Source organism: Alosa sapidissima, chromosome 7, assembly GCF_018492685.1.
Source record: "Alosa sapidissima isolate fAloSap1 chromosome 7, fAloSap1.pri, whole genome shotgun sequence".
Taxonomy (NCBI): domain Eukaryota; kingdom Metazoa; phylum Chordata; class Actinopteri; order Clupeiformes; family Clupeidae; genus Alosa; species Alosa sapidissima.
Window position 1 is genome coordinate 22,974,903 of NC_055963.1, and position 23,205 is coordinate 22,998,107.

Here is a 23,205-nt window from a genome sequence, read left to right on the forward strand (position 1 = left end):
GGTTGGGTCTAGCCATTCAGCTGACCTCTAACCCTTTCTGTAAATATGCCACAACAGATGTGCTCCACTGTAACCTGTATAGCATTTGAGCTTGCCTCTGAATTTACCCACTGTATCATCACACTAACAGAGTTCGTTCAATGCTAGCCTTAGCACTCTGGGCTTTACAGAGTAGCAGATGGGATGATTAGCTGAGTCAGTTATTTTATGTTGCATTGGTAATGACGACCACTAGCGGTATAGTCTTCAGATACATTGAGGATGTGGTTTTTATTTATTAGCATTTCAAGCTCGTTCTGTTTTTAGTTATCAACTGTTGAAGTGAAGGTTGTCTGGTTCTTATCTGTAATTTGGCACCGTCCCTGACAAACTGGAATCCTGTAGCAGCAGTCCCATGTCTCTGTATACTGACCTCACTCTGCTGAACAATGAGGCCGGCACTATGCCTTTAAATTGCCTGTCATACCCTTTAAGAAGTTTTATAAACGCCCCCAGTCTTGTATAAAGACCATCTGGTAGATAGATTAGATTACATAGAGATGGCTGTTTCCATTCTGTTGGTGTGCATATCTGCATTTCTGATATCTCACCTCAATATTGTGTGTCTGTGTGTTTTAAGAGAGAAGTGAGCCTGAGTTTGTGTCAGACTGCATTCTGCTACTGCAAATGTGAACAGCTTAATTGGTTCTCAACTGTTACATTTTCTCTCTCCACACAGTTCTCTGATGTTCTGCACTTTTTTTACTTGTGTAGAAAGCAGGTCTTACATCTTCACATTGTCCTGTCACACACGTCTTTCCTGTCAAAAAGTACTAAATCACATTGTCACAACATGGGTTTTTACAGTGACAGTCAGACACCGACGTGTATTAATTGTTTGAAATTGCAAATGTTTATCCTTTACATAAAATGCAATGCATGGTCATAACATAATAAAGAGGACTAGTTTTACGTTGATGTTGCATTGAACCAATAAACATCTGAGTATTACTATGCACTGTATGGGTATCCCTGATTGGTATGTGTCTTTCCTCTCTGGTGTTCATTTGTTTGCTGTAATGCTATACACCATCAAATCCCTATGACGGTGGACTCTCAGTTAAAGCTTAAGAGAAGACTGCTCTCACAGAGAGGTGTCAAGAGCTCCTGTCTCACCCCATACTGGTATAAATAGCAACTTAAGCAGCCAGTTTGGCACAGAACGCTCTTGTCCTGGGTTCCACACGGCCTTGGCACTGTCCAGGGTTACGGCTCCACTTCCCTTGGATTGACTCATGGGATTGCCAGCCTGGCCTTGTGACCCACATCCCTGCAACCCCCTGGAGTGTTGCTGTACCAGTGGTCCTCCAGGCTGGCCAGGGATGTAAAATCGACTTGTCCCCTTCAGCCCTCTACCTACTCGCCCACCCCTAAACTGTAAATGGGAATGCGGATGTCAGTCGTTTGCCAATGAATATATTATCACCTTGAGTTGCCGTGTGAGGAATGGCAGTGTGTCTTGGGAGAGGGCTTTCACAGGTACTGTGGGAGGGTGTTGGAGAGCGATGATTGTGACAGAGTGGGAGGAGAAGGTGTTCTACATCACATTTCTATCTCACTCTATCTCCCCTACTCTCTTCTCCCCTCCCTCACACACTCTCTCTCTCTCTATCTTTCTCTCCCTCCCTCTCAACTGCTTTACTTTCACTCATGTCAAAAACACTACCTCCATGTTCTCTGGCCCTACCTTCTATTAGATTTGTGTTAAATGCAGCAGCTAACTCAATCAGGAGGAAATGTGGTTGCTGCGCAGTCACTGTCCTCCAGTGCGAGACGAGACAGCAGAGGACAAAAAGGGGCTTTGTGAATCCTTTTTCTTACAAACCCAGCTTTGCATTAAGTAGGACTGAGCGAGTCTTTTCTAAAAATCTGTGGTTTGAAACCAGAGGCTGCAGCCACTGGCTATGCACTTTGTATGAGTGTGTGTGTGTGTGTGTGCGCGAGTGTCTGCAATGTGTGTATAATCAAGCTGGCAGCATGTGTGGGTAAGTGGTCTTAGCGTGGTCTTGTGTCTGTCTGTGTGTGTGTGTGTGAGCATGCATGCTTGGAAACGCTATCTCAAGCAGCAGCTGCAGAAGGAGCAGCTTGGAAGAAGAGAGAAGGAGGGAGAGAGGGAAAAGGAGGGAGGGAGGGTGACTGTGTCACTGTGTCAGTGTGTGGGAATGCCATGCCATAGGGAACCACAGACAACGTGGCAGGACTGGGAAGGAAGGAAGGAGAGAGAGCAAGTTAGGGAGGGAGGGAGATAGAAGAAGGGAAACAGAGGCACAGAAATCAACAGAGACGGAATGGCAACACTTTGAGGGCCGTAGGAGAGTGATGTTATTCTTAGAGAACTCGGAGGGGGCTCCACCATGGGATGAAGTTGGTAGTGCTGGGTATTGTCACAGGGGTGGTTAATTTACTTTAAGATTAACAGACAACGTCTGAAACGGAGACATTTGTAAATGAGATGGGCACAACATTTTGTCGTACAAAAATAAAATCCACACCAACTCTCCTCGGGCTCTGCATTTCCTTTGCTGATGTGTTATGGGAACAGGCAGGCTGAAGGAGAAGTGTGATTCACCATCGAGCATCATTGCATCTTTGCTAAGGGCTGAAGGGGGTGGTCCTCTCACTGAGCGGAAGCTTCTCTTTCCCCTGTGTGTGTGTGTGTGTGTGTGTGTTCCCCTCTGGATAACATTAAAAGTAGTTTGTCCAGCAGCTTGTTTTTTTTTTTTTTTCATGTGGGGGTCAGCATAATAGTACTGAGAGACAATAATAAGCTGTTTTCAAGGAGGCTTAAAGGCTTTTCTGTTCCCTGTGATAAGACTGGGGGCAGCTTCACACGCATGGTCAATAGATTCACTATAAACAGATATTAGGCTCAAGGGAGTGGCATTATTTTCCAGAAATGTAGGACTATGTTGATGGGTGCATGGGAATATAATTGTTTCCACTACAGTTACCACATGGTCTGCTGAGAGCATGATTGAGGCTAAATGTCAAAATAGTAAATGGGTATTTCAAACTATTTTGCCACCCCACAATTCCAAGGGACACTATTATTTATACCATTTTGGTCTGTAAAAGGCCAAGTCAAAGATCAGTGAACTGGCATTCCAAGCTTGTCCTTAGTACACAAAGCACTCACATTCCAGAACACACACATACTCACTCACGTTCCCCATAGAACCAAAATAGAAAGATGCCACAATGACGGCATCAAAATAGGCCCACCAAGAGGTTGGTGAGCCAGAAGCAGTTGTGTTGTAAAGGCTAATCTGTCTCTATATCTCTCTCTCTCTCTCTCATATGACTACTAATTAATCACTTTTCATATATGAATATGAATATCACATTTGTATTAGCAAGAATTGGTCTTATACTAAGCTCTCTAACACAGTTTGATTATTGTAGTTTTCACATCCCATGCATAACCATGAGGCTTCCTGCACCATACTAGTGGGGAGAAAGAGATTTCAGACACATGACTACATTCAGCCTGTACAAGTCATGCTACATTCAGACATCAGTCTGATAGATGTAAAGAACAACATTATGGCATTTAGATTTCATTATTATCTGTGTTTTATAAAAAAAATTGGGTCTGATCTCCCTGCCTAGTTATTTTTACATGTGTGTTTTTCTTCTTTTCCTTGTGGCCTGTGTGGTGTTTGAAGCTGCTCAGGCATGTGAGATGGAAACAGTCTCCATTTTCTCACAGGCTCCTCACAAAAGGAGCCCCACCAGCAGTCCTGCAGAGGAAACTCAGATAAAGGCCTCTATTGTAGCTACACTATCTGGCCTTTGATGTTTATCATGGCACTTAGTGTAAACAGCTTTGGTTATACACGTTAGGCTTTACTAGTTGCCTTTTGTGCTAAAGGCTCTAACCCAAATTACCACACATTACAGAAGTTAATATGGTTATATATCATCTCACTTAGGTGATGTTATCATTAACTGCATCAGATGGGAGGTTTTTGAGCATTCACACTATAGGCTGAGTGAATGCTTTCGATAGCAGCTTGGAAAAATAAAGAAGGGGAAAAAATGGGAAAAATGCCCCTGCCTGTGGCTTTTTATGAGTGCATGTAGACAGCTGGAAACGGGAGAAACAGCTCTTCCCCACTGGGAATGTTTTCACCATGACTGTGTCCAAACAGCTGAAACTGGCATGGTTGCCGTGGCATCTCCCATGCCCAACCACACCACTTCTACTGTAACTGGCCCATGTCCAAACTCCAACTGGCCTACGTACAACGATGCGTTTACCTTTTCCCAAACAGACAATAAAGTTGAGAAAGAATTATTGTGGGTGGGTTGGTGTGGTGATTGGATTTTGAAGCCAACTGATAAGTGAAACAATGTACTGGATTTCACACTTCCTTTACTCAGGCTGAATAAAGAAAAAACATGCAAATCCTCACTATTCCCCTTGGATTTATACCTGAAGTATAAGTTGTGTCAGGGATGAGGCAATTGAAAGTAAATACCAATTCGTTCCCCCAATTAATAAAATATATATATATATATATATATATATATATATATATATATATATATATATATATGCATATATTAGAATTTTATTGCTCTTCAGAGCACACAAAGGAATACACTTTATCCCTGAGTAATCAATCCTATTGCATTGCAGATGCAGTTGTTAAACAATGAGATATAACATTTGCTGTTGGTTGTTTTGGCTTGCAAAGTAGAGATAATATATATATATATATATATATATATATATATATATATATATATATATATATATATATATATATATATATATTATCTCTACTTTGCAAGCCAAAACAACCAACAGCAAATGTTATATCTCATTGTTTAACAACTGCATCTGCAATGCAATAGGATTGATTACTCAGGGATAAAGTGTATTCCTTTGTGTGCTCTGAAGAGCAATAAAATTCTAATATATGCACTCGGACTAAAGGTCAAGCCAGTTGACCTTCATCCGAATAGCACCCGTGTCACAAAGGATCAATGGGCTGTCAAGGTGGTTCTTGTTGTACATTAAGCGTGTCTGTGCTGACAGTGTAAGCTGTATTGTATGCCATATGTCCCTATGAACAGTCGCCAAGAGGATGCTAAAGAGTGATATTGTAACAAGGCAACATTTTATTCTGTTACATTCTGTGGTGGGCTGTCATACACGGTGTGTAAAAAGATGTAGAAGGTCATTTGCACAGTCATGAGGGCTTTTTATTTAGGTAATAAATATGAACATGCTTCCCCCCAAGCTCATGTGTATTTAATAAATCTGTTTATGCTTCAGCCCAGCATGTGCATGTAAGGGCCATATCCATACCAGGAAGTGTTATGTTGCCTCCCGCTCCACGCATGCGCAGATTGCCTGTAATAATGGGACTGGTGACAGTGGGCAGATGGCCCTGTCTCTTGGGAAATCAGGGGGGTAAATCTCTCCATTTAAAGCAGACAACCTGCGCCAGGGCCAGGGAGAGGAATGGCTCAGTGCCCCCAGCAGGGGTGACAGAACTAGAGCGGCAGCGAGAGTGAAGCAAGGGCAAAAAAAGTCTCAGTAGTCTCTAATCCCAATTCACTCTCGTTGGGAGATTATGAAGCTGTCTGACAATTAAGACGCAGGACAATATTATGGCACCAATATGGATGACAGTGATAATTTTTGTGTAGCCTATTTGTTGGTCTATTTGAAATTATATTTATTAATATTTGGCCCATGGCTTAGTAATGCTGGACTTAGGAGATGTGGGGTTGCGGTGACACACTTGTTTTCTGTGTCGCTGAAGGTTTTCTCTTTCAATGCTTTGCCTCTGTTTTAACCCCAGTGTTAATCCGGTCTGAATACCCATCTGGTTAGATGAGGTAGCTACACTGTAGAATGATGTCAACACGCCACAGCTCTGTCACGTTTGAGGGTGTAGCCTAGCTCAGCACATGACATATCCTAATGCTCAGTGATTTGTAAGTGAAGTGGCTCACTGTCTTACTGAAATTACTTTTTTTTTTTTAAAGAAAAGTAGGATAGTTTTGCTTACTATATTTTGACAAAATTTACAAATATTTGTTTTTTTATTATTCATGGTAAGACTTCCCAATACTTTATCAGCTAGTACTTCATACAAATATTATAGGCTAAAGTTAAGTCAGTGGATCAGAAAATCCATTGTAGATTGAGCCTAACATAATTATAGGCCCTTAAATTGTGAGTTTACATTACACTGTTGGTATATATTGCCATGTTTTTCAAACGCATGCATCAGAAAATGGTTGTAAGATGTGGACCTGTTGGATTGAAAAGAAAAGAAAACTGGCAGTGCATGCCCAAATAGGCTACTCTGGGCACCGACATAGTCACAGTGAATTTGTTGTCAAGGAAACTGAAATAGAGGCAAAGATGCGCGATAGAATGAGAGAGACGATACGGAAGAAGTAGGCCTATGTGTGTGTGAGGAAAAGGGGGAGGGTTGGGGGTCATATTATATGCGAGTCCCTCAGTAGACGGTTCTGCTGCTGCTGCTGCTGTGGAGCTCGATAGCAGGGCAGCCGGTGAGGGGTGGGGGGCTGTGAAGGAGGGTTTTCATTTTATTTCTGCTCGATATTTTGCAGCGCCACAATGCTCCGTCGTTGTGTGCAATTTTTTCAAATCACATTTCGTTAATGTGTATCTTAGATTAGCTTTAGACGACGATAAAATAGGAGAGCATTCGTTTTTGACCTACTGAGGATGCTCGCAGTCCGCCCGACTCTTTGATGAGGGCTTTCTCCCTCGCGCTTAGCTTGTTTAACCTACATATTTGATTATAGTCTACCGGTGAAGGAGTGACCGGTTTTCATTTGTATACGCCTTAACTGTGCTAGTTAATTTGTTATCATTTCGTTATTTGGGCGATTGGGGGGTTGCGTCTCCCGTTCGGTTTTTTAATGACTGGTTTCGTGTTTTGCTGCGCTATGTACATGGATAAAACCAGTGTGCTCCGGGGTAAGACAATTCACCTAATTTCCAACATTATTTCATTAATTCGTGTTTCTTATTAATAGCTGACTTTTAAATTGAATCTTGTGCAGCAGATGTTTAGCTGCAGTAGCCATAGCCTACACCGAATGTCCAGTCAATGCGTCTGTAGCATGTAATAGATCATACCGAGGCATTATCCATCCATGTGATATGAACCATAGTTCAGTGTGTCAGTATGCAATTGCAAAGGGTTATTAGTTTGCCACGTCTGGGAAATGAGAGCATGTCGATAGCGCATAAATCTGTATCATTTCAAATATTGTCAAAAATGTGTCATTGTATGCAATGGGCAATACATTTGTAGTCAATGAGCTTCACCTAGGGGATGTGATTCAAGGCACAAATCTCTGACGCTGCAGGTTTGTGAAATTATATGCCTGTATTGACAAATGGCTGTTGAGACATCCAGCCTCAACCACAGTGCAATGCCATTTTATCTTCATTCTCAGTTTGGACTGTAGGCTAGAGCAATAGTGCCTTTTTACGTGATACACGCCTACCTGTCATTCCCCTCTACATGCAACGCGCAATGCAACCGCACTAACATGTAGGCTACATGTAGGTTGCAAGGCAGTGCCTTCAGGTGATACACATGAGCTTGGAGCTGCTGCCTTAATGCACTGCAGAGCTGCTGCATGAGGGCTGTGAAATGTTAACCTGTCAGTTCTGTGTATAGTCTACATTATACAGTATATATTAACCGTATGTGTGTGTGTGTGTGTGTGTGTGTATGTATGTATGTATGTATGTATGTATATGTATGTGTCAGCCAATGTGTGTATAGGAAACAGAAAAAAATGGAGGGATGGATGTTTCATTATTAAGGCTTTTTGAGGAACTTATGCACATTATCTATGGATGTGAATAATCATTTCCCTGCGTGATATTACAGGAATAAGGGATCTTTGTACTGACCATTTAGTGGGTGTACAGCATTGGCATCAATGTTACTGTTATGTTGTCAACTCATGTGCTTTTCCGGACATGCTTTATCAATTTGTCAACAGAAAATATTTATATAAATATGGTGGTTATTTGTCATGTCAAGATACATTGCCACATACACGGTTCAAGGGTGTTCTTCCGAGTCTGTTTGGTATTTTTGCCTTATTTATGAGATGTGACACCGCTAGCAGACACTTGTGTGTCTCAAATTAATTCAGAGCAGCCTGCTACTGTTTAATAGTCATAGGTGCAAGTACATCATCAGCACATCACTATGCGTATCTGTAGGAAATTATCAGCAAACCACCACCAAGTTAGAGGTCACTTGTAGTTCAAACATGATGACAGCATTTTTCTTACATTTTGCTGTCTGTGTTTTAATTATAGCCTAGGTAGGACCTATATATCTTAGTCACTTTCCTTAACTATTCCTGGTACAGCACTATGGTATTTTCATGAATATCATTGGCTTGAACTGGCACAGACACAGATAAAACATCTATATATATATATTACAGTTTGTATATATTACAATCGTTGCCCTTGTTCCAAAGCCTGTCTAAAAGTAGACTGTGTTTTTGTTTCTGTGGAGTACCTGCAAAACATGGCTTTATGGAGAAGTGATCACAAAACATCTATCAGTTGCTCCGAGTTGTGTGCTAGCCTGCTGTTGACTCTCCTGTCAGTTGACGCTACTGATGGGGATAAAAATAGGCCTTGTAGCTCGGAGCCTTCAACACATCCTTCGCCTGTGTCACGGTGGAATGGAACGTAATCATATCTCAATGCTTTCCGTCCACTTATTATTATTTTTTCACTGGAAATAGACCATAGAGTGCAGTCATGATGCTGCGGTCCGGTCCCCTCTGTCAGGTCAATCTTTGTAATGTCTGTGGTTTATTGACAGCATGAAACAGCATGAATATTTAATGGTTTCTGAAATCTAGTGGACAGTCAGTGAAACAGTGTGTTTTCGAGTGGGTTATTGATTTGCCGGGGATTGACAGTTGAGGATTGTTGTGTTGGTGTGTCCCCCAACTCCCCTCAGTAAGGCCTAGGCCATAGCGGATCGAGTTTCAGTGAATTACTAGAGATAAAGTTCAGCTCTTACCAAGGCCACAAAGTGTTACAGTGCTACTGCGCTGTCTTTGGATTAAGATGGCCTCTTTGTGAGTGAAGTAGTTGGCCAGGATGTGGCTATTATGGAAATAAATGCAGATGTTTTTTTTTTCTGTGAGTGCAGAAGGGATGTTTTATCGTAGCCAGCATGCTTTATGTCATGTAATGTATGGTGGCTAAAACCTCCAGTCAAGGTAATGGAGTAGTGAAATAGTCAGAGGCAGATTATAGTTATCTAGTTATATCTATTATAGTTATTTGTGTCCGGTTTTTCAATGAAACGTTTAGATATTGTTTTAACCCTGCTGAATTGAATAACATTTTCTGCCATTGTTGAGAGTTGTTTGGCCCGCACTTCATAGGGAATTGTGATAATTTATGTTTACTCTAATAGCCCTGCCACCAGCTAAGGAGAGGGGAACTCTATTTGATATGTGAATTCAGCTTGATAGAAATCTCAACTCTTTCTGTGCCTACTATACCAACTTTTTCTAATGTCTTTTCCACCTATTAGTGGCAGACATGCTGCAAATTGTAAATGTATCATTGCAATCTGGCACATTTCTTAAGTCCCTGAAAACAGCTGTCGTAAGGTCCCTACTCAAAAAGAATAATCTGGATATTTCCATACGAAACTACAGGCCCATATCCAATCTACCATTTATTGGTATAATTGTTGAGAAAATAGTCTTTCATCAATTAACTGTTTTCTTAAGGTAAAATGGCTGTCTTGACCTCTTTTAGTCAGGTTTCCATGCCAATCACAGCACTAAAACAGCTATTATTAAACTTTTAAATGACATAAGCCTCAATACAGAGCAGAGCATGCAAGCAAAACATCAGTCCTACTGTTATTGGTCTTTAGTGCAGTTATTTGTTGATCACAGCATATTACTACACAGACTATAAGAGTGGGATGGATTCTCGGGTATAGTTAAATGTGCTCAAATCATACCTACTGGAAAGGAGCTTCTGTGATGCCATCAGCAGCTGTACCTTCACACCAGCATCCTTAAGCTGTTGTGTCCCCCAGGGATCGATCTTGGGGCTGCTGTTATTCAATTTATATGCTCCCACTTGGACAAATCCTTAAGATCAAATTGATTTCATATCATAGTTATGCTGATGCATCAACATTTGTTGAATCTCTTTGTCTATATATTGACCGAATTAACAACGGGATGCCTGAAAACATTCTTTAGCGGAACAAGGGAAAAATGTAAATAAATATATTTGGTAAAAGGGAATAAAGACACTCTTCTTTACACAAAATGGCTTAAAACAAAGGATACTGTTAAAACCGTGGTGTCTTAATTGACAGCAATCTAAATTTCATCAGTCATATGAAAGCAATGACTAAATCAGCTTTAACCACCTTAAAAATATTGCAAAACAGACCCTTATGACATAACATAATCTAGCAAAACTCATTCATGCTTGTATTTTCAATAGGGTTGATTATTGCAATGGGCTTTTCATAGGCCTTCCTAAACCATTAAACAGCTTCAACTGGTACAAAATGTAGCAGCGACAGTTTTTACAAAAACCAGTAGAACTGACCACATCATCCCAATACATAAGTCCCTGCATTGGCTTCCAGTAAGTTACAACATTTATTTTAAAGTACTGCTGCTTGTCTTTAAATTATTTAATGGGATGGGGCCAAACTACCAGATATCTTTCCAGATACAATACACACCGTTTACAGGGGAAACACTTGTTGGTAAAATGCATTGTCAGAACAAAACATGGTGAATCAGTTATTAGCTGCTATGCGGCTCTGGAACCAACTTCCAGGTTACATAAAAAACGGCTTTAACTGCTACCAGTTTTGACTAAACTATTTTCTGTTACTTTCTCCTAACTGATCAAATGCATTTACTTTTAACCAACCAGATGCACCCTGTGTTGTATGACTTTAAATTATGTATTTTTGTGTAATTTGTTCCCCTTTTGGTCATTTTATGATTTTATTTATTATTGGATTGCAATTCTCTGATTTTGTTTGTAAAGCGCATTGAATTGCACAATAAATAAAACTGCCTTGCCTTGCCACATTACAAGCAAAGATTGACTTAGTCGGCTGGAAGAGATTTCGGCTCAAGAATGGCCTGTGGTACTGTACAGTGTAATGCTTGAATAGCAGTATTTTCATGAGCTTGCACTGTACCTAAGCACATATTTCCCACCAACCTCTCAAAACCGGGCAAGATGTTTTCTCAAGAAACAATGGCTGTTGTTGAATGGAAAGCTAAAACACACATTTCCTTGCAGTGCAGGTGCAGGATATGTGTGTTTTGTTCATTCTGGGCAGGTCGGGGAGCCACTAAATCGGGCCGTTTCACACACTCACTCTGAGTGCGATCTTGAATGGCATTTTGGACAGGTCACAATAGCGCTTCGCTCTCCTCACCAGAAATCTGCACTGCTGCTACAGCGCTCATCTTCAGCAGAGCTGCCCATCGCTACCCAGACAAAATCATGAAGCGCCACGTGATTTAAGGATATAATGATCTCTACAGGACACAGTCTTTTATTTCTATTTGTATCCATGGACATATTGAGTACAACACAAACACTTCAGTACAGCATCTGTAAACACACATGCAGGATGGATGGCTTCTAGAGGCAGAGGCTATTCTGTTCACTCTGCGCAGTAGTGACCTGTGTGGCACTGTGTGTGTGTGTTTGTGTGGGCGGGTGAGTGAGTGAGTGTCTCTGTCTGCCCTCTTTATGGGAAGTGGAGCATGAAAATGCCAGTCAGTCATAAGTAAAGTTTAGAGAAAAGAATCGGGGGGGGAAACCTTTTAAAAGCATATTGAATATTGTTAGGGCACGTTCATGTCCAGCTCTAGTTAGACATACAACTGGCCAGCACTAAACAAGCCTCTTCCTGAATTCATTAAAGTTCTTGCATGTTCGTGATTATTGACAGACAAAAAGAGACAGCATGAGAGAGGCAGAGAGAGAGAGAGAGAGAGAGAGACAGCATACGAGAGGCAGAGAGAGAGAGAGAAGACAAACTGTCCATCTGTCTAGTTGCCTGGACGGCTTAGCATTGTAACTGCAAAGAAAGAAATGGAAAGAATTTTCCCCTCTGTCTACCATTTGACGACCATGGAAAATAGTGATTGTGCCGAATAGTAGCATACCTTTAAGAAAAAAAAAAAAAGCTGTGTGAAAAGGGGTCAGCTGTTCCAGTGAGGTTAGAGGGAGAGTTTTACACTAGAGAGTTTTTTTATTGGTTAGAGGGAGAGTTTGTACACTACAGAGTGGTTTGTGTGTTGCATTGTGTTTCCTGGCGATTTCTAAGATGTTGTGTTGTCCATAGCTCTACAAACTTCAGATGTATCACATCTGATTTGCTGACTAACTTGTGTGCAAAGACACACATCAGCATGCATTGAATGCAAAACATCTTTTCATGTAAAACCACTGTGTACAACCCATAACATGAAAAACAGTTATTTTGGCCAGAGCTTACAAATATTCTGGGTATTTCACCAGAAATGTGCTTGTAGGTCAGTGCAGAAGATCAGAGAAAGGCCTCCATTTTTCCCTGAATGGTACGAAGCACTGATTTATGGGATTGTCTGAATGGGCCATTTCAGGAATACTTTAACGTAAAAAAAACCCCAATAAATAAATAAGAAAACAGTGAAGCGAATCTCGGGCCAAGATAGCGTGGGTTTCTTTCTGTTGCTCAGTCTGTCTGTCTCTCCCTCTCTCTCTCTCTCTCTCTCTCTCTCTCTCTCTCTCTCTCCCTTAAGCAATTTCAGAGGAACATGTGGAAGTAATTTTAGCCCCCTGCCTGAGCAAGTGGGTACGAGTGTCATCATATGGAACCAATTAGGTCTGTGCAGGGGACAGGCGGGCTTTTTAAGATCGCAACATTGTCTGAACGTCTGTGCTTTTCACCAGCTAATCTGACACTGTCTCTTTAAGAGACTACTGCACTGACTAGGTTCAAGGAGGGAAAATGACTATGCATCTTTGTCTTTGTTCATCTTGAAACATTTTAACTCACCTTCAAAGTGCCGCTACCCACCGACCCTGCAGTCTTGGGAGAGAGAGCAGATTCTATTTCAGCACTTCTTTCTTCAGTGTGTTTTTGGTCACTCGGGTCACGCTTCGCTTCAGTGGATTGACGGGATCTCCAGAATCCAAATTCAGTACAGGAAAACAACGACCTGCTGAGCACTCTCTTGCCCTTCTGCGTAGCACACTGACCTACTTACAAAGCACCGCAGCCGGCCGGCCAGCCAGCCAGCCACTAGAGAAATGTTTCCGAGCCAACTCGGATCCACTGCAGGTGTTCTAGAATCATCATGGCGCACTGACAGAGGACAGGACAGGACAGTGACTACCCAAGCACTTACACACTCAGTCCAACACACCCAGGCTTCACTAAATTACCAGCGAGTGTGTGTTAATGAAGGCTTGGGGGTCAGCTATAAGGTACTGTCTGTGGTGAGTGGGGGAGGTGAAGTGAGTGGTTTTTAAGTGGGAGCTTACAGTCTAATTTGCTCCTTATTAGCTTTCATTTAAGACTTCTCTCTCTCCAACCGGTCACTAATCTACTGCCGGTCTTGCAGACCTTACGTGGCAAATATCACTTTTACTGGCTGGACAAAGCTAGTTTTCCCCCCTCTCTTTCCCTTAGGTCTATACTCTTAGGAAAGTTCAGTCTAGTTCCAACAAATGCTCTTCCAGTTGTGTCTGGTAGAGGCATTTTATGGTTTCTTTGGTAGTAGTTTCTGTAGCAATTTGCAGTGGTGCAGAAGTCTTTATAGCTCTGAAACAGTCATTTTGGGTGTGAAACACTTTATGTACTGCAGATGTAAAATGTGCTTTGTAGAACCCCTTTTTAGGTTTGAACTAAACAAAAAAACACATCCGTTGCTAATTCTGTTACTCCCTCTCCTCCACAGGCCCCTCTTCCTCTAGTCCTCGGCTCCTAACAAAGAGCCTTTCCCTGGAGCCTGGAACTGGTCCTTGCCTTGGGGCGCACGAGACCCCCCAACGTCTCTGCTCTGACCCCGGTCCTCTAGGGCCTCAGCACTGCAATGGCACCAGTGAGAACGGAGCACAAGACACGCCCCCCATGGCCCCAAAAACACGGCCGCCTTTGCCTGGTCCAAAACCACAAGGTAACCCATTGTTGTCTAATGCCCAGGTCATTTTTGGTGTGATTGCATCAGTGGCAACCACGTGAACAGTTTCCGTTATTCCCCAAACAATCATCAACACCAACAACATAGGTGTAAACAAGGATTTAAAATTCAATGAATGGTGCACAAAAATGTAAAATCATTCAAAACAAGACATTTATAAAGAAAATGTTAACAATATAGATTGAGAAAAGAATATGGAAAGTATCCATATTTGTTGAAAAACCTAGATTGTCAAAACCATACAGGTATTCTAGATGAAAATACTAAATCAAACTGGAAAATGTCATCTATGACATCTGTATGTATATATTTTCTGTACATTTTATATAGATATATGGAGTATATGTATTTTTCACATGTATTTTATTTGGGTAAACCACACAGGTTGACATATATATATATATATATATATATATATATATATATATATATATATATATGTATATATGTGTGTGTGTCTGTGTGAAATGCTGCTCAAGGTCAAATGTGGTGTCATAAATCTCTCTGTCATGTGTCTCCTGAAGTGCCCCCGAAGCCACCTCATCTACAGCAGAGTGCACGGCGCCCCCGGCCCCCAGACAAACCTCTGCCCCCACCACCGCCCTGCAGGCCACTCCCGGCGGACCCCCGCGCACCGCGGTCTGCAACCCCCCGGGCCGAGGGGACATCGTCCCCCACCTGTGTCCACTCCCTCATTGAGAAATTTGAGAGGTGAGATATGTCAGCTCTGCCTCAGACGGCCTCTGAGATCACCATAAAATGTGACACTTGATTTGTGAGAACTGTCAAAAAATTGCAGCATGTTTTTTTTATTTTATTTATAGCATCAAATCTACCAAGTAATTGATTTATTTCCTCCTTCTCTACAATATATGCATTTCTTGATGTACTGTTGTCATTCATTTTTTTACACTTTTATTGTTTTCTCTTGAATGGCAAACCTTTTGTTTTTTTCTCATTCACAGAGAGCAAATCATCGTTGTGCCAGATATCACAGGAGGGGTGATGTGTATCCCAAGAGTCCCTGAGCAGCAATCAGGAAGTGGTGCTAGTACCCCCCCAGTTTCAGACACCCCCCTGCCTTGCCCCCTCCCTCAGGACGTGCTGGAGATGCCACTGTCTTCCGCTGAGAAGGAGAAAGAGGACAAGGAGGAGGAACTGGACGACAACGAGGAGGAGAGCGAGGAGCTTGGCGCCTCTTGCTCGGAAAAACGCCTGTCTATGGAGTCAGGCTATAGTGCTTCCGACAAACTATTGGATGCAGTGGAGATGAGAGATCTGATGGCGAGCCAGTCAGATGTCCCGTCCGACCGGCTGTCCCTCCCCCCTCAGCAGACGGACGGGAAGCTGGCCAATAGGGACAGTGGCATCGACAGCATCAGCTCCCCATCTCACAGTGAGGAGTTGTGCTTCGCCGGCGACGATGACAGGGTTGGCCCTGAACGCGAGATCTATCCCTGCAGCCCTCTGCCGACTCTTCCTCGCCTCTCCTCCTCATCCTCGTGCGGCTATGCAGATGGGCAGGGACAGGAAGGTGGGGCGTCCAGTGGAGGAGCGCGAGACTCGGAAGGAGACAGCGACCTTGAGGAGGGGAGTGGAGATGAAAGCGAGATCAATCCCATGGCCCTGCAGCCTCTCGCCCTTCCCAAAACAGAAAGGCAAGACTCCGCTGAGGTAAGTAAGGGGACTTCCAACGGAGTGATTGATAACACTTCTCGGATAGTCCGCCTACAGAGAATTTACAGATGGTTTGTTTCCATTTGTTTGCTGGAATTCAAGTTCAGACTTTAATATTGAAAACAATTACTGAATATCATCTTAGACAAACCGAATCCCTAATCCTAACCTTAATCATAAATTGTTATTAACAGGGTCTCAAAGTGGATATAATTTGAGTAATCTGTAAGAGATCATCCAAGTAAAATTTTATGAAAAAACATCAGTATTTTAGTATCACACAGATGCCAACAACGTAGACACATTATGCAAACCACTAACTAACCCTTCCCCCCCAAAAAAAAACAGTTGGGCTTCCCACTGACATCCCAATCTGTCATGCACTTTTCCACAGCTGTCGATTCAACAGAGGGTGTTCAACATCGCCAACGAGCTGCTGCACACAGAGAAGGCCTATGTGGCGCGGCTGCACCTCTTGGACCAGGTGTTCTGCGCCCAGCTGATGGAGGAGGCGCGGGCACGAGGCTCCTTCCCCTGCGAGGTGGTCATGGGAATCTTCTCCAACATCTGCTCCATCTACTGCTTCCACCAGCAGTTCCTGCTGCCAGCGCTGGAGAAACGCATGGAGGAGTGGTAAGAAAGAACTGGATCAGGGCGCTTCTAGATCGTTGTGTATCTTTTAGGAATGCCAGTGTGTTAGTCACCTGGTTTGTTTTGGTGAGGGTGTAAACAGGGAGGCTAAAAAACTACAGAAGAAGTAGACAGACCATGTTCATTTATCATCTATTCTTTATGAAGCAATACACACACACTCACACACACACAAACATTTTCAAAACAGTTCAGAGCAAGCAATTAAACAGATTCAAATAAAACTGTTCCGATAAAGTCCTCATGTTCCCGTAAATGTTATTTAGACTGCAGGCATGAGGTTGTTGGAGAGGAGCAGAAGTGTTACACATATTTAAACACTCAGTCAAATATCCACAACAAGGGCCGGCAGGAAACAGAATTTAGAATTCAGACCCAGACACTGTGGGATGGAATTCTGGAATGTTGCCGTCCTTGACCTTTGCGGCATCTTTTTTTCTGTCTTCTCTCTCCCTCAGGGAGCAGAATCCTCGTATTGGGGACATCCTGCAGAAGCTTGCTCCCTTTCTGAAGATGTATGGGGAGTATGTGAAAAATTTCGACCGAGCCATGGAGCTGGTGAACACCTGGATGGAGCGCTCATCTCAGTTTAAAGCCATCATTCACGATATCCAGGTGGGACTCTCAATAGGCATGCTGAAGTATAAACACAGCGTAACCTCCCCGTGGAGCTGAAGGGTTCTTTAAAGACCAGGAAGGGGGGCTAATAAAGGGACTGAAGGGAACCGTAAAGCAGGGACAGTCCCTCCACTTTCCTTAGCCTCCGCAGATAGGAGACTTTTTGTTTTTAGTCACAGTTGGTAAAATGTCACAGCTGTGACTGCTGTGGTGGGTGAGATCAAAAAAATCAAAACACTTTTGAAAAATCTCTGTACTTGTCTCTTTGTGCAAAATGTAAGCTCTCATTGCTTTGTTTCTGTTTTACCTCCATGACATAACATGAACATAACATAACAATTTTTTAGTAAGTTGCACACTGTCAAAACATGCGGTCACATAGACAATATTTTGGTGGACATTTCTGCAAGAGTAAGCAGCAGATTCGACTCTTAGATTTAGTGTACCAGTACTCCATTACACTAGGAGCACAGCTGCTGGATGGTACCAGAGTAGAAATTTGAATTGAATGTTAAAGCACGTAAGTGTAAAACATTTACGCAATGCACATGTTCTTGATGTCTTCTTAAGGGTAAGGAATAGTTAATGGATACAGGTTCTGCCAAAGACTTCAAATCTTCAAATGAAACGTCTACCTGCTTATGCCCTTACAACGCCACAATGTTCAGATGAATGTGTAGGATCAATATGGCGTATTCTCACCTTTAAATCCCCAAAACTCACACGACATTTCAAAACATTTCCAAGAAAGACAAACATTTGATAAAAAATAATGAGACCACTGGGCTACCGCTGTCAGGAGTAATCTAGCAGATGAAAGCGGGGGCGATTCTCCGCGCCCCAGAGTCGTTGGAAGGAGAAGTATAAGCAGAGGGAATACAAATGGAGGGCCGAACAGGGGGCCTTCTGCACCACTTCAAAAGTCTACCTCTCACCGTGTGAGCAGAATACTAACATGGCTGGTCCCTCATGTGCACATCTGTGTGTGTGTTTGTGTGTGTGTGTGGGAAGTGGGGGATGGAGAGGTGGGTAAAAATGGTAGTGCTGGGAGTAGTGTAGGAAGAGGAAGGGGGGTTTATGCTGCGGAGAGCCAGCTGAGCTGCACACCCACGGGGGCAAAAGCACCGGGGCTTCCCCTTATAAGGCCATGGAGCTGTGAGTCGTGTGGTCTGTAACAATATAGTGGCTGCCTCCTCTGGAGCCGGCGCTGGTGAATAAGTATCTGACATTGCATTATCTTTACCACATGGAGTGGTGCACTGAAATTCCTGTTTGTCTACTAGCTCGTGTGTGTGTGTGTGTGTGTTTCTACTGTGGATATTTGTGTATGTTTGTGTGTGGTTATGCGTCTGTGTGTGTGTGTGGGGGGGGGGGGGGGGGTATTTCCCAGCATATCAAGTTAAGTGTTGTATGGCTTATTTGCTTTAGTTGGCCGTGGGTAAATGAGGTGATGTCTGTGTCATTTACAATGTCTGCAAGCTGGTATTGTTGAGTCATATGTATTTCCCAACGGCTGTGCTTGTATGGTTGCGTGGTGGTGTAATGGTGTATGGGGGTGGGTTTCGTCTCAGAACAAGGGTTCAGTTCCCAAGGAGAACATTAAATAGATAAAATCACCGCCTTCCAGGTACCCATAAATCACTTCTTTTAATTAGCATCTTAGCAGAGGTGCTAAATGACAAAATACTGGTTACTGAATGTCTGAATTGATGTTTGTTTGTTTATTTCCTTGTGTGTGTGTGTGTGTGTGTGTGTGTGTTGCAGAAAGAAGAGCGGTGTGGAAACCTGACCCTGCAGCACCACATGCTGGAGCCGGTGCAGAGGATCCCGCGCTACGAGCTCCTGCTCAAAGACTACCTGCACAGGCTCCCTGAGGACGCTGACGACTTCAAGGATGCACAAAGTAAGAAGCACCCCCCCCCCCCCCCCAGTCCAGCTTCTCACACTGCCCCTCATTCTGGGAGAAACAGCCCATTCTCACCAGTGGGCCTCAGCACTATTGTCAGGGGCGTAGTTTAAATAAATGTATAACAGTAATGATACTGTCAAAGTGATACTTACGTGCTGAATTCAACTTGACAAGGACAGGGACAAAAATCTTTGAAAAAGTTAGATGTGCGTGTACAACACATATATCAGGATTTATACAACTGTCTTACTCAGTCCTGAATTTTGTTATGGAAATAGGCATTGTTAAGTGTTTATCTGGTTTTGTATAAACGCATGATAAGTGAAGTGTTTGTGTCGTCTAGCAAAGGTTGCAACAAAAGCGGAAGTAGTCAAAACAAATCGGAGACAAACGCTGTTTATCTAACCCCGAGATGTGCTGCATTTCCCTCTCAGAATCTCTGGAGCTGATCGCCACAGCTGCCGAGCACTCCAACGCAGCCATCAGGAAGATGGTGAGTTTTCAGCCTTCTCTCACCGTGCCAAATGTCTGACCACATCAGCACTCATGCCCCCATCCAGCCAGACCCGACCCTGCAGCACCCAGCTCCAGGGAGCAGCTGGGGGAAACAGACACTGCCATTTAAGCTGGAGTTTGTAATTAGAGGACGCCTGTCTCTTTCATGTGAAGTTGTTTTTGAAAGTCTCTCATTTGGAACTGTTAATTGGCCCGGCTTCGAGTTACAGCAGTGCTTCGATTCAGCCAGCAGCAAGGTCATCTAATTCTTCCTGAACCCTAAGAGACAGCTTTGTTGAGTTTGCATTAATTATTGCTTTGAGGTCATATCCATGGCTCAATGGTTCAATGGCTCGATACCTCCAGTTTCTCCAGTGATTTAATGTGGCTAAAATATGTGCCTCTATGTGCAAATTTTGTGGGATGTAAAACAGTGGCAGTAAAAGCTCTGGCATCCGTGTTTTGTGTGTGTGTATCCTAGGAGCGCATGCGAAAGCTGTTGAAGGTGTACGAGTTGCTCGGAGGAGAAGAGGATATCGTTAACCCTACTAATGAGCTCATTAAGGAGGGGCACATCCTCAAACTCTCGGCCAAAAATGGAACCTCACAGGATAGATACCTCATACTGGTGAGTGTGGAGTTGTGGCAATGCTGGGCGGTCATTGTTTTTGCAGGATTTCATAGCTATTATTCATATTTTGGCTGCAGATTCTTGGACACATCCCTTTGTTTATAGGTCATATAAGTTTAAGTTCTTGAGTTATTTTACACTCTTCAGCTGGACTGCAATTTAAACACTTAACATTCTGGCATAAGTGCTTGAAAGCTTACATGTAATGTTATCTCATTCATTTCTGTCTACATTGTTCTGTTTATTCTCTCCATCCATATCTCTTTCTCTCTCTCCCTCCCTCTCTCACTTTCTCCACAGTTCAATGACAGGTTACTGTACTGTGTTCCAAAGTTGCGACTCATAGGGCAGAAATATGGAGTCAGGGCCCGGATAGATGTAGACGGCATGGAGGTTTGTAGTCTTTCTACTATGCACTCTCATATACACAAAATGCATTTTAAACACATCCTGTGCAAGTATAATAAATAATAAATATTTCACATGTGGCTTGATGAAGTGAAGTGATCTGGTGAGGGAACTCCCACTGACTCATTACTACGTAGGGGTGTAACCATGGACTGTGTCTCAATAGTTCTCAGTTCAGCAATATGACAATACGCAGGGGTGTAAGAACGCACTGTGGCTCCACAATAAATGGGTGACCAATAGACTTTTTTTTATTAACCATGTTAGCAAACCAAGTTGCCTGACAATGGAAAATGGGTTCACTGATCTTCATTGATGAGGGAAATTCATCTGACTAGCTTAATCTTGGATGGTGGATATTGCCTTAGTAAGCCTATTTGGTCAATTACAGGCTCCGTGGAGATGTTACATTCCACAAAGACAAATACAGCCAAGGCTTAGGGCGTAGCAACTTTACATTGCTGTCAATAATGAGGGCAGGATAGGGACATGTGGATGCTGCTCCTCAGGGCACTAGACTGTGGGTGCAGTGGCAAGGGAAGTTTAAGGGGGAGGCACATGGACTTGTGCAATCTCACAGAAGTAAAACTCAAACGTAGTTGTTGGCCGTATACAACATGCTTTTCATAGAAAACCCCTAGAGCTAAATTAAAAAAAGTTTAGATTTGCTCATTTGCAAAAAGCTCTTTTATGATATTTTATGACTTGCAGAATAAAGGAAATACTGCCTGACATAAACAAATGATTTGAAAACAATTTTTTGTACTGTGAGCCCTGAATTGTCTATCAACCCAAATTGTTAATTGAATGCATCATTACACCCCCTATACTTAGTAGTTTTGGACTAGAGGATGTTTTGTAGGTCTTTGTAGTTCTGTTATTGTCCTTTGTGAGCAATCTGCATTTACAGACTGCAGTTTCGTGACCTGTAATGTTTCCTTTTCCTCGTGTCTTGATGATTCTCAGCTGAAAGAGACCAGCAGCATGAACGTCCCAAGGACATTCCTTGTGTCAGGGAAGCAGCGTTCGCTGGAGCTTCAGGCCAGGTTGGTTGAATAGAGTCCCAGCAAGCAATGCCTTTCTCTGCATGTTCCCCTCTGCCAGGCAACAGCGCTGTTTGTTTAACAGAAGCACAATGAAGCAACTGTCTAGGTCCCCATGAGATTTCCCAAAAGATTGTTGGAAATCTATAGAAACCTTCTCTATGGTAACTCTTGCTAGGAAGACAATAGGTGATTCAGAGAATTCTGAATGACAATCCCACTGCAAATGACATGAGTAAACACTGTTTTAACGGATTAGAGAAGTAAAACCCCAATGCCTGTTTTGTTTCATGCAGGACTGAAGAGGAAAAGAAGGACTGGATTCAGGTACCATTTTGTAAAAACTATTTAAGCATCTCTATTCCCTATTCTGGATGTGTGCAGCAGTGCTTCCAAATAAGTGTTCTATTGTTTATATCTCTTTTCTCTTTCCTCTGCTACCCTTTCCAGGCTATACAGGCTACTATCCAGAGGCATGAACAGACTATGGAGACGTTCAGGATGCTGAATTGTTCCTTCCGCGAAGAGGACTACACTCCTCCCAACTCTCCTGTAAGACACTTGCACATCTCTTGTTGGCTGGTTCCTTGTTTTCTGATGTTGATTTTTCACAGTATAATAACAGTCCTTTTATTTTCTTCTCCCTCAGAACTGCACAGAACTAGGGAAGCGTGCCCCAACACCTATCCGAGAGAAGGAGGTGACTCTGTGTATGAAGTGTCAAGAGCCGTTCAACTCCATCACCAAGAGACGCCACCACTGCAAAGCCTGTGGCCATGTAAGGGTCCTTACATCAAGGCTACAATTTCCTTGTCCCCTTTGCCACTGAAGGCCTATAGCTTATTCCTCGGATTGCACGCATATTGAATGATCACTATGGCAACTCACTGAGGATAATCCAGATTTTTCCACTCTCTCTCTCCGCCACGTCAATAATTTCTCTCATTTATAAAGTCACATATATAGCTAGCATATACGAGTCTTGATTTGATGTCTTCCTGTTAGCCTCAGAGAAGTGACTCTTGGACTCTTTCGTTCAGGTGGTGTGCGGAAAATGCTCAGAGTTCCGTGCTCGCCTGTTGTATGACAACAACCGAGCAAACCGTGTGTGTGTGGACTGCTACACCACGCTTGTGGGAGTGCCTCCTTCTCCTGCCAGCTTGATTAGCAGTACCCAGAGACGTCGCTCCATCCTGGAGGTAAGCTAGTGCCAAGCCACTCAACGAGCATGAACAGAGTGCATGGTCCAGTGACAGACATCACTCTCTTGAAAGTCCAACCCTTATATGCTGTAATGCTGATATTAGAGATGGGCTACTATCAGTTAAAATGGTGGTGTTGAAATGAACAAATGACATACCTAACCCTTACTGCGTGTGTGTGTGTGTGTGTGTGTGTGTCTGTCTGTGTCTGTCTGTGTGTGTCTGTGTCTGTGTGTGTGTGTATGTCTGTGTCTGTGTGTGTATGTGTGTGTGTGTGTGTGTGTGTGT

At 42.9% G+C, this 23,205-nt stretch overlaps 1 protein-coding gene across 2 annotated transcripts in view; it reads left to right on the forward strand.

The window, feature by feature from the left end:
• The window catches only part of fgd1 (FYVE, RhoGEF and PH domain containing 1), a 29,070-nt gene that overhangs the window by 3,821 nt on the left and 2,044 nt on the right, over positions 1–23,205 (forward strand). The window contains exons 1-15 of one of the 2 annotated variants that reach the window (XM_042097849.1): positions 6,564–7,009; positions 14,041–14,259; positions 14,808–14,994; positions 15,249–15,957; positions 16,355–16,593; positions 17,070–17,226; positions 18,994–19,132; positions 19,573–19,631; positions 20,115–20,261; positions 20,565–20,657; positions 21,639–21,718; positions 22,012–22,042; positions 22,166–22,267; positions 22,365–22,493; positions 22,756–22,914. In XM_042097849.1, coding sequence (XP_041953783.1) covers positions 6,952–7,009; positions 14,041–14,259; positions 14,808–14,994; positions 15,249–15,957; positions 16,355–16,593; positions 17,070–17,226; positions 18,994–19,132; positions 19,573–19,631; positions 20,115–20,261; positions 20,565–20,657; positions 21,639–21,718; positions 22,012–22,042; positions 22,166–22,267; positions 22,365–22,493; positions 22,756–22,914 — 2,508 coding nt within the window. In that variant the 5' untranslated portion in view covers positions 6,564–6,951. Of the gene's footprint in view, positions 1–6,563; positions 7,010–14,040; positions 14,260–14,807; positions 14,995–15,248; positions 15,958–16,354; positions 16,594–17,069; positions 17,227–18,993; positions 19,133–19,572; positions 19,632–20,114; positions 20,262–20,564; positions 20,658–21,638; positions 21,719–22,011; positions 22,043–22,165; positions 22,268–22,364; positions 22,494–22,755; positions 22,915–23,205 lie in introns of those variants that run through there. The other variant, XM_042097848.1, reaches the window with a different exon arrangement.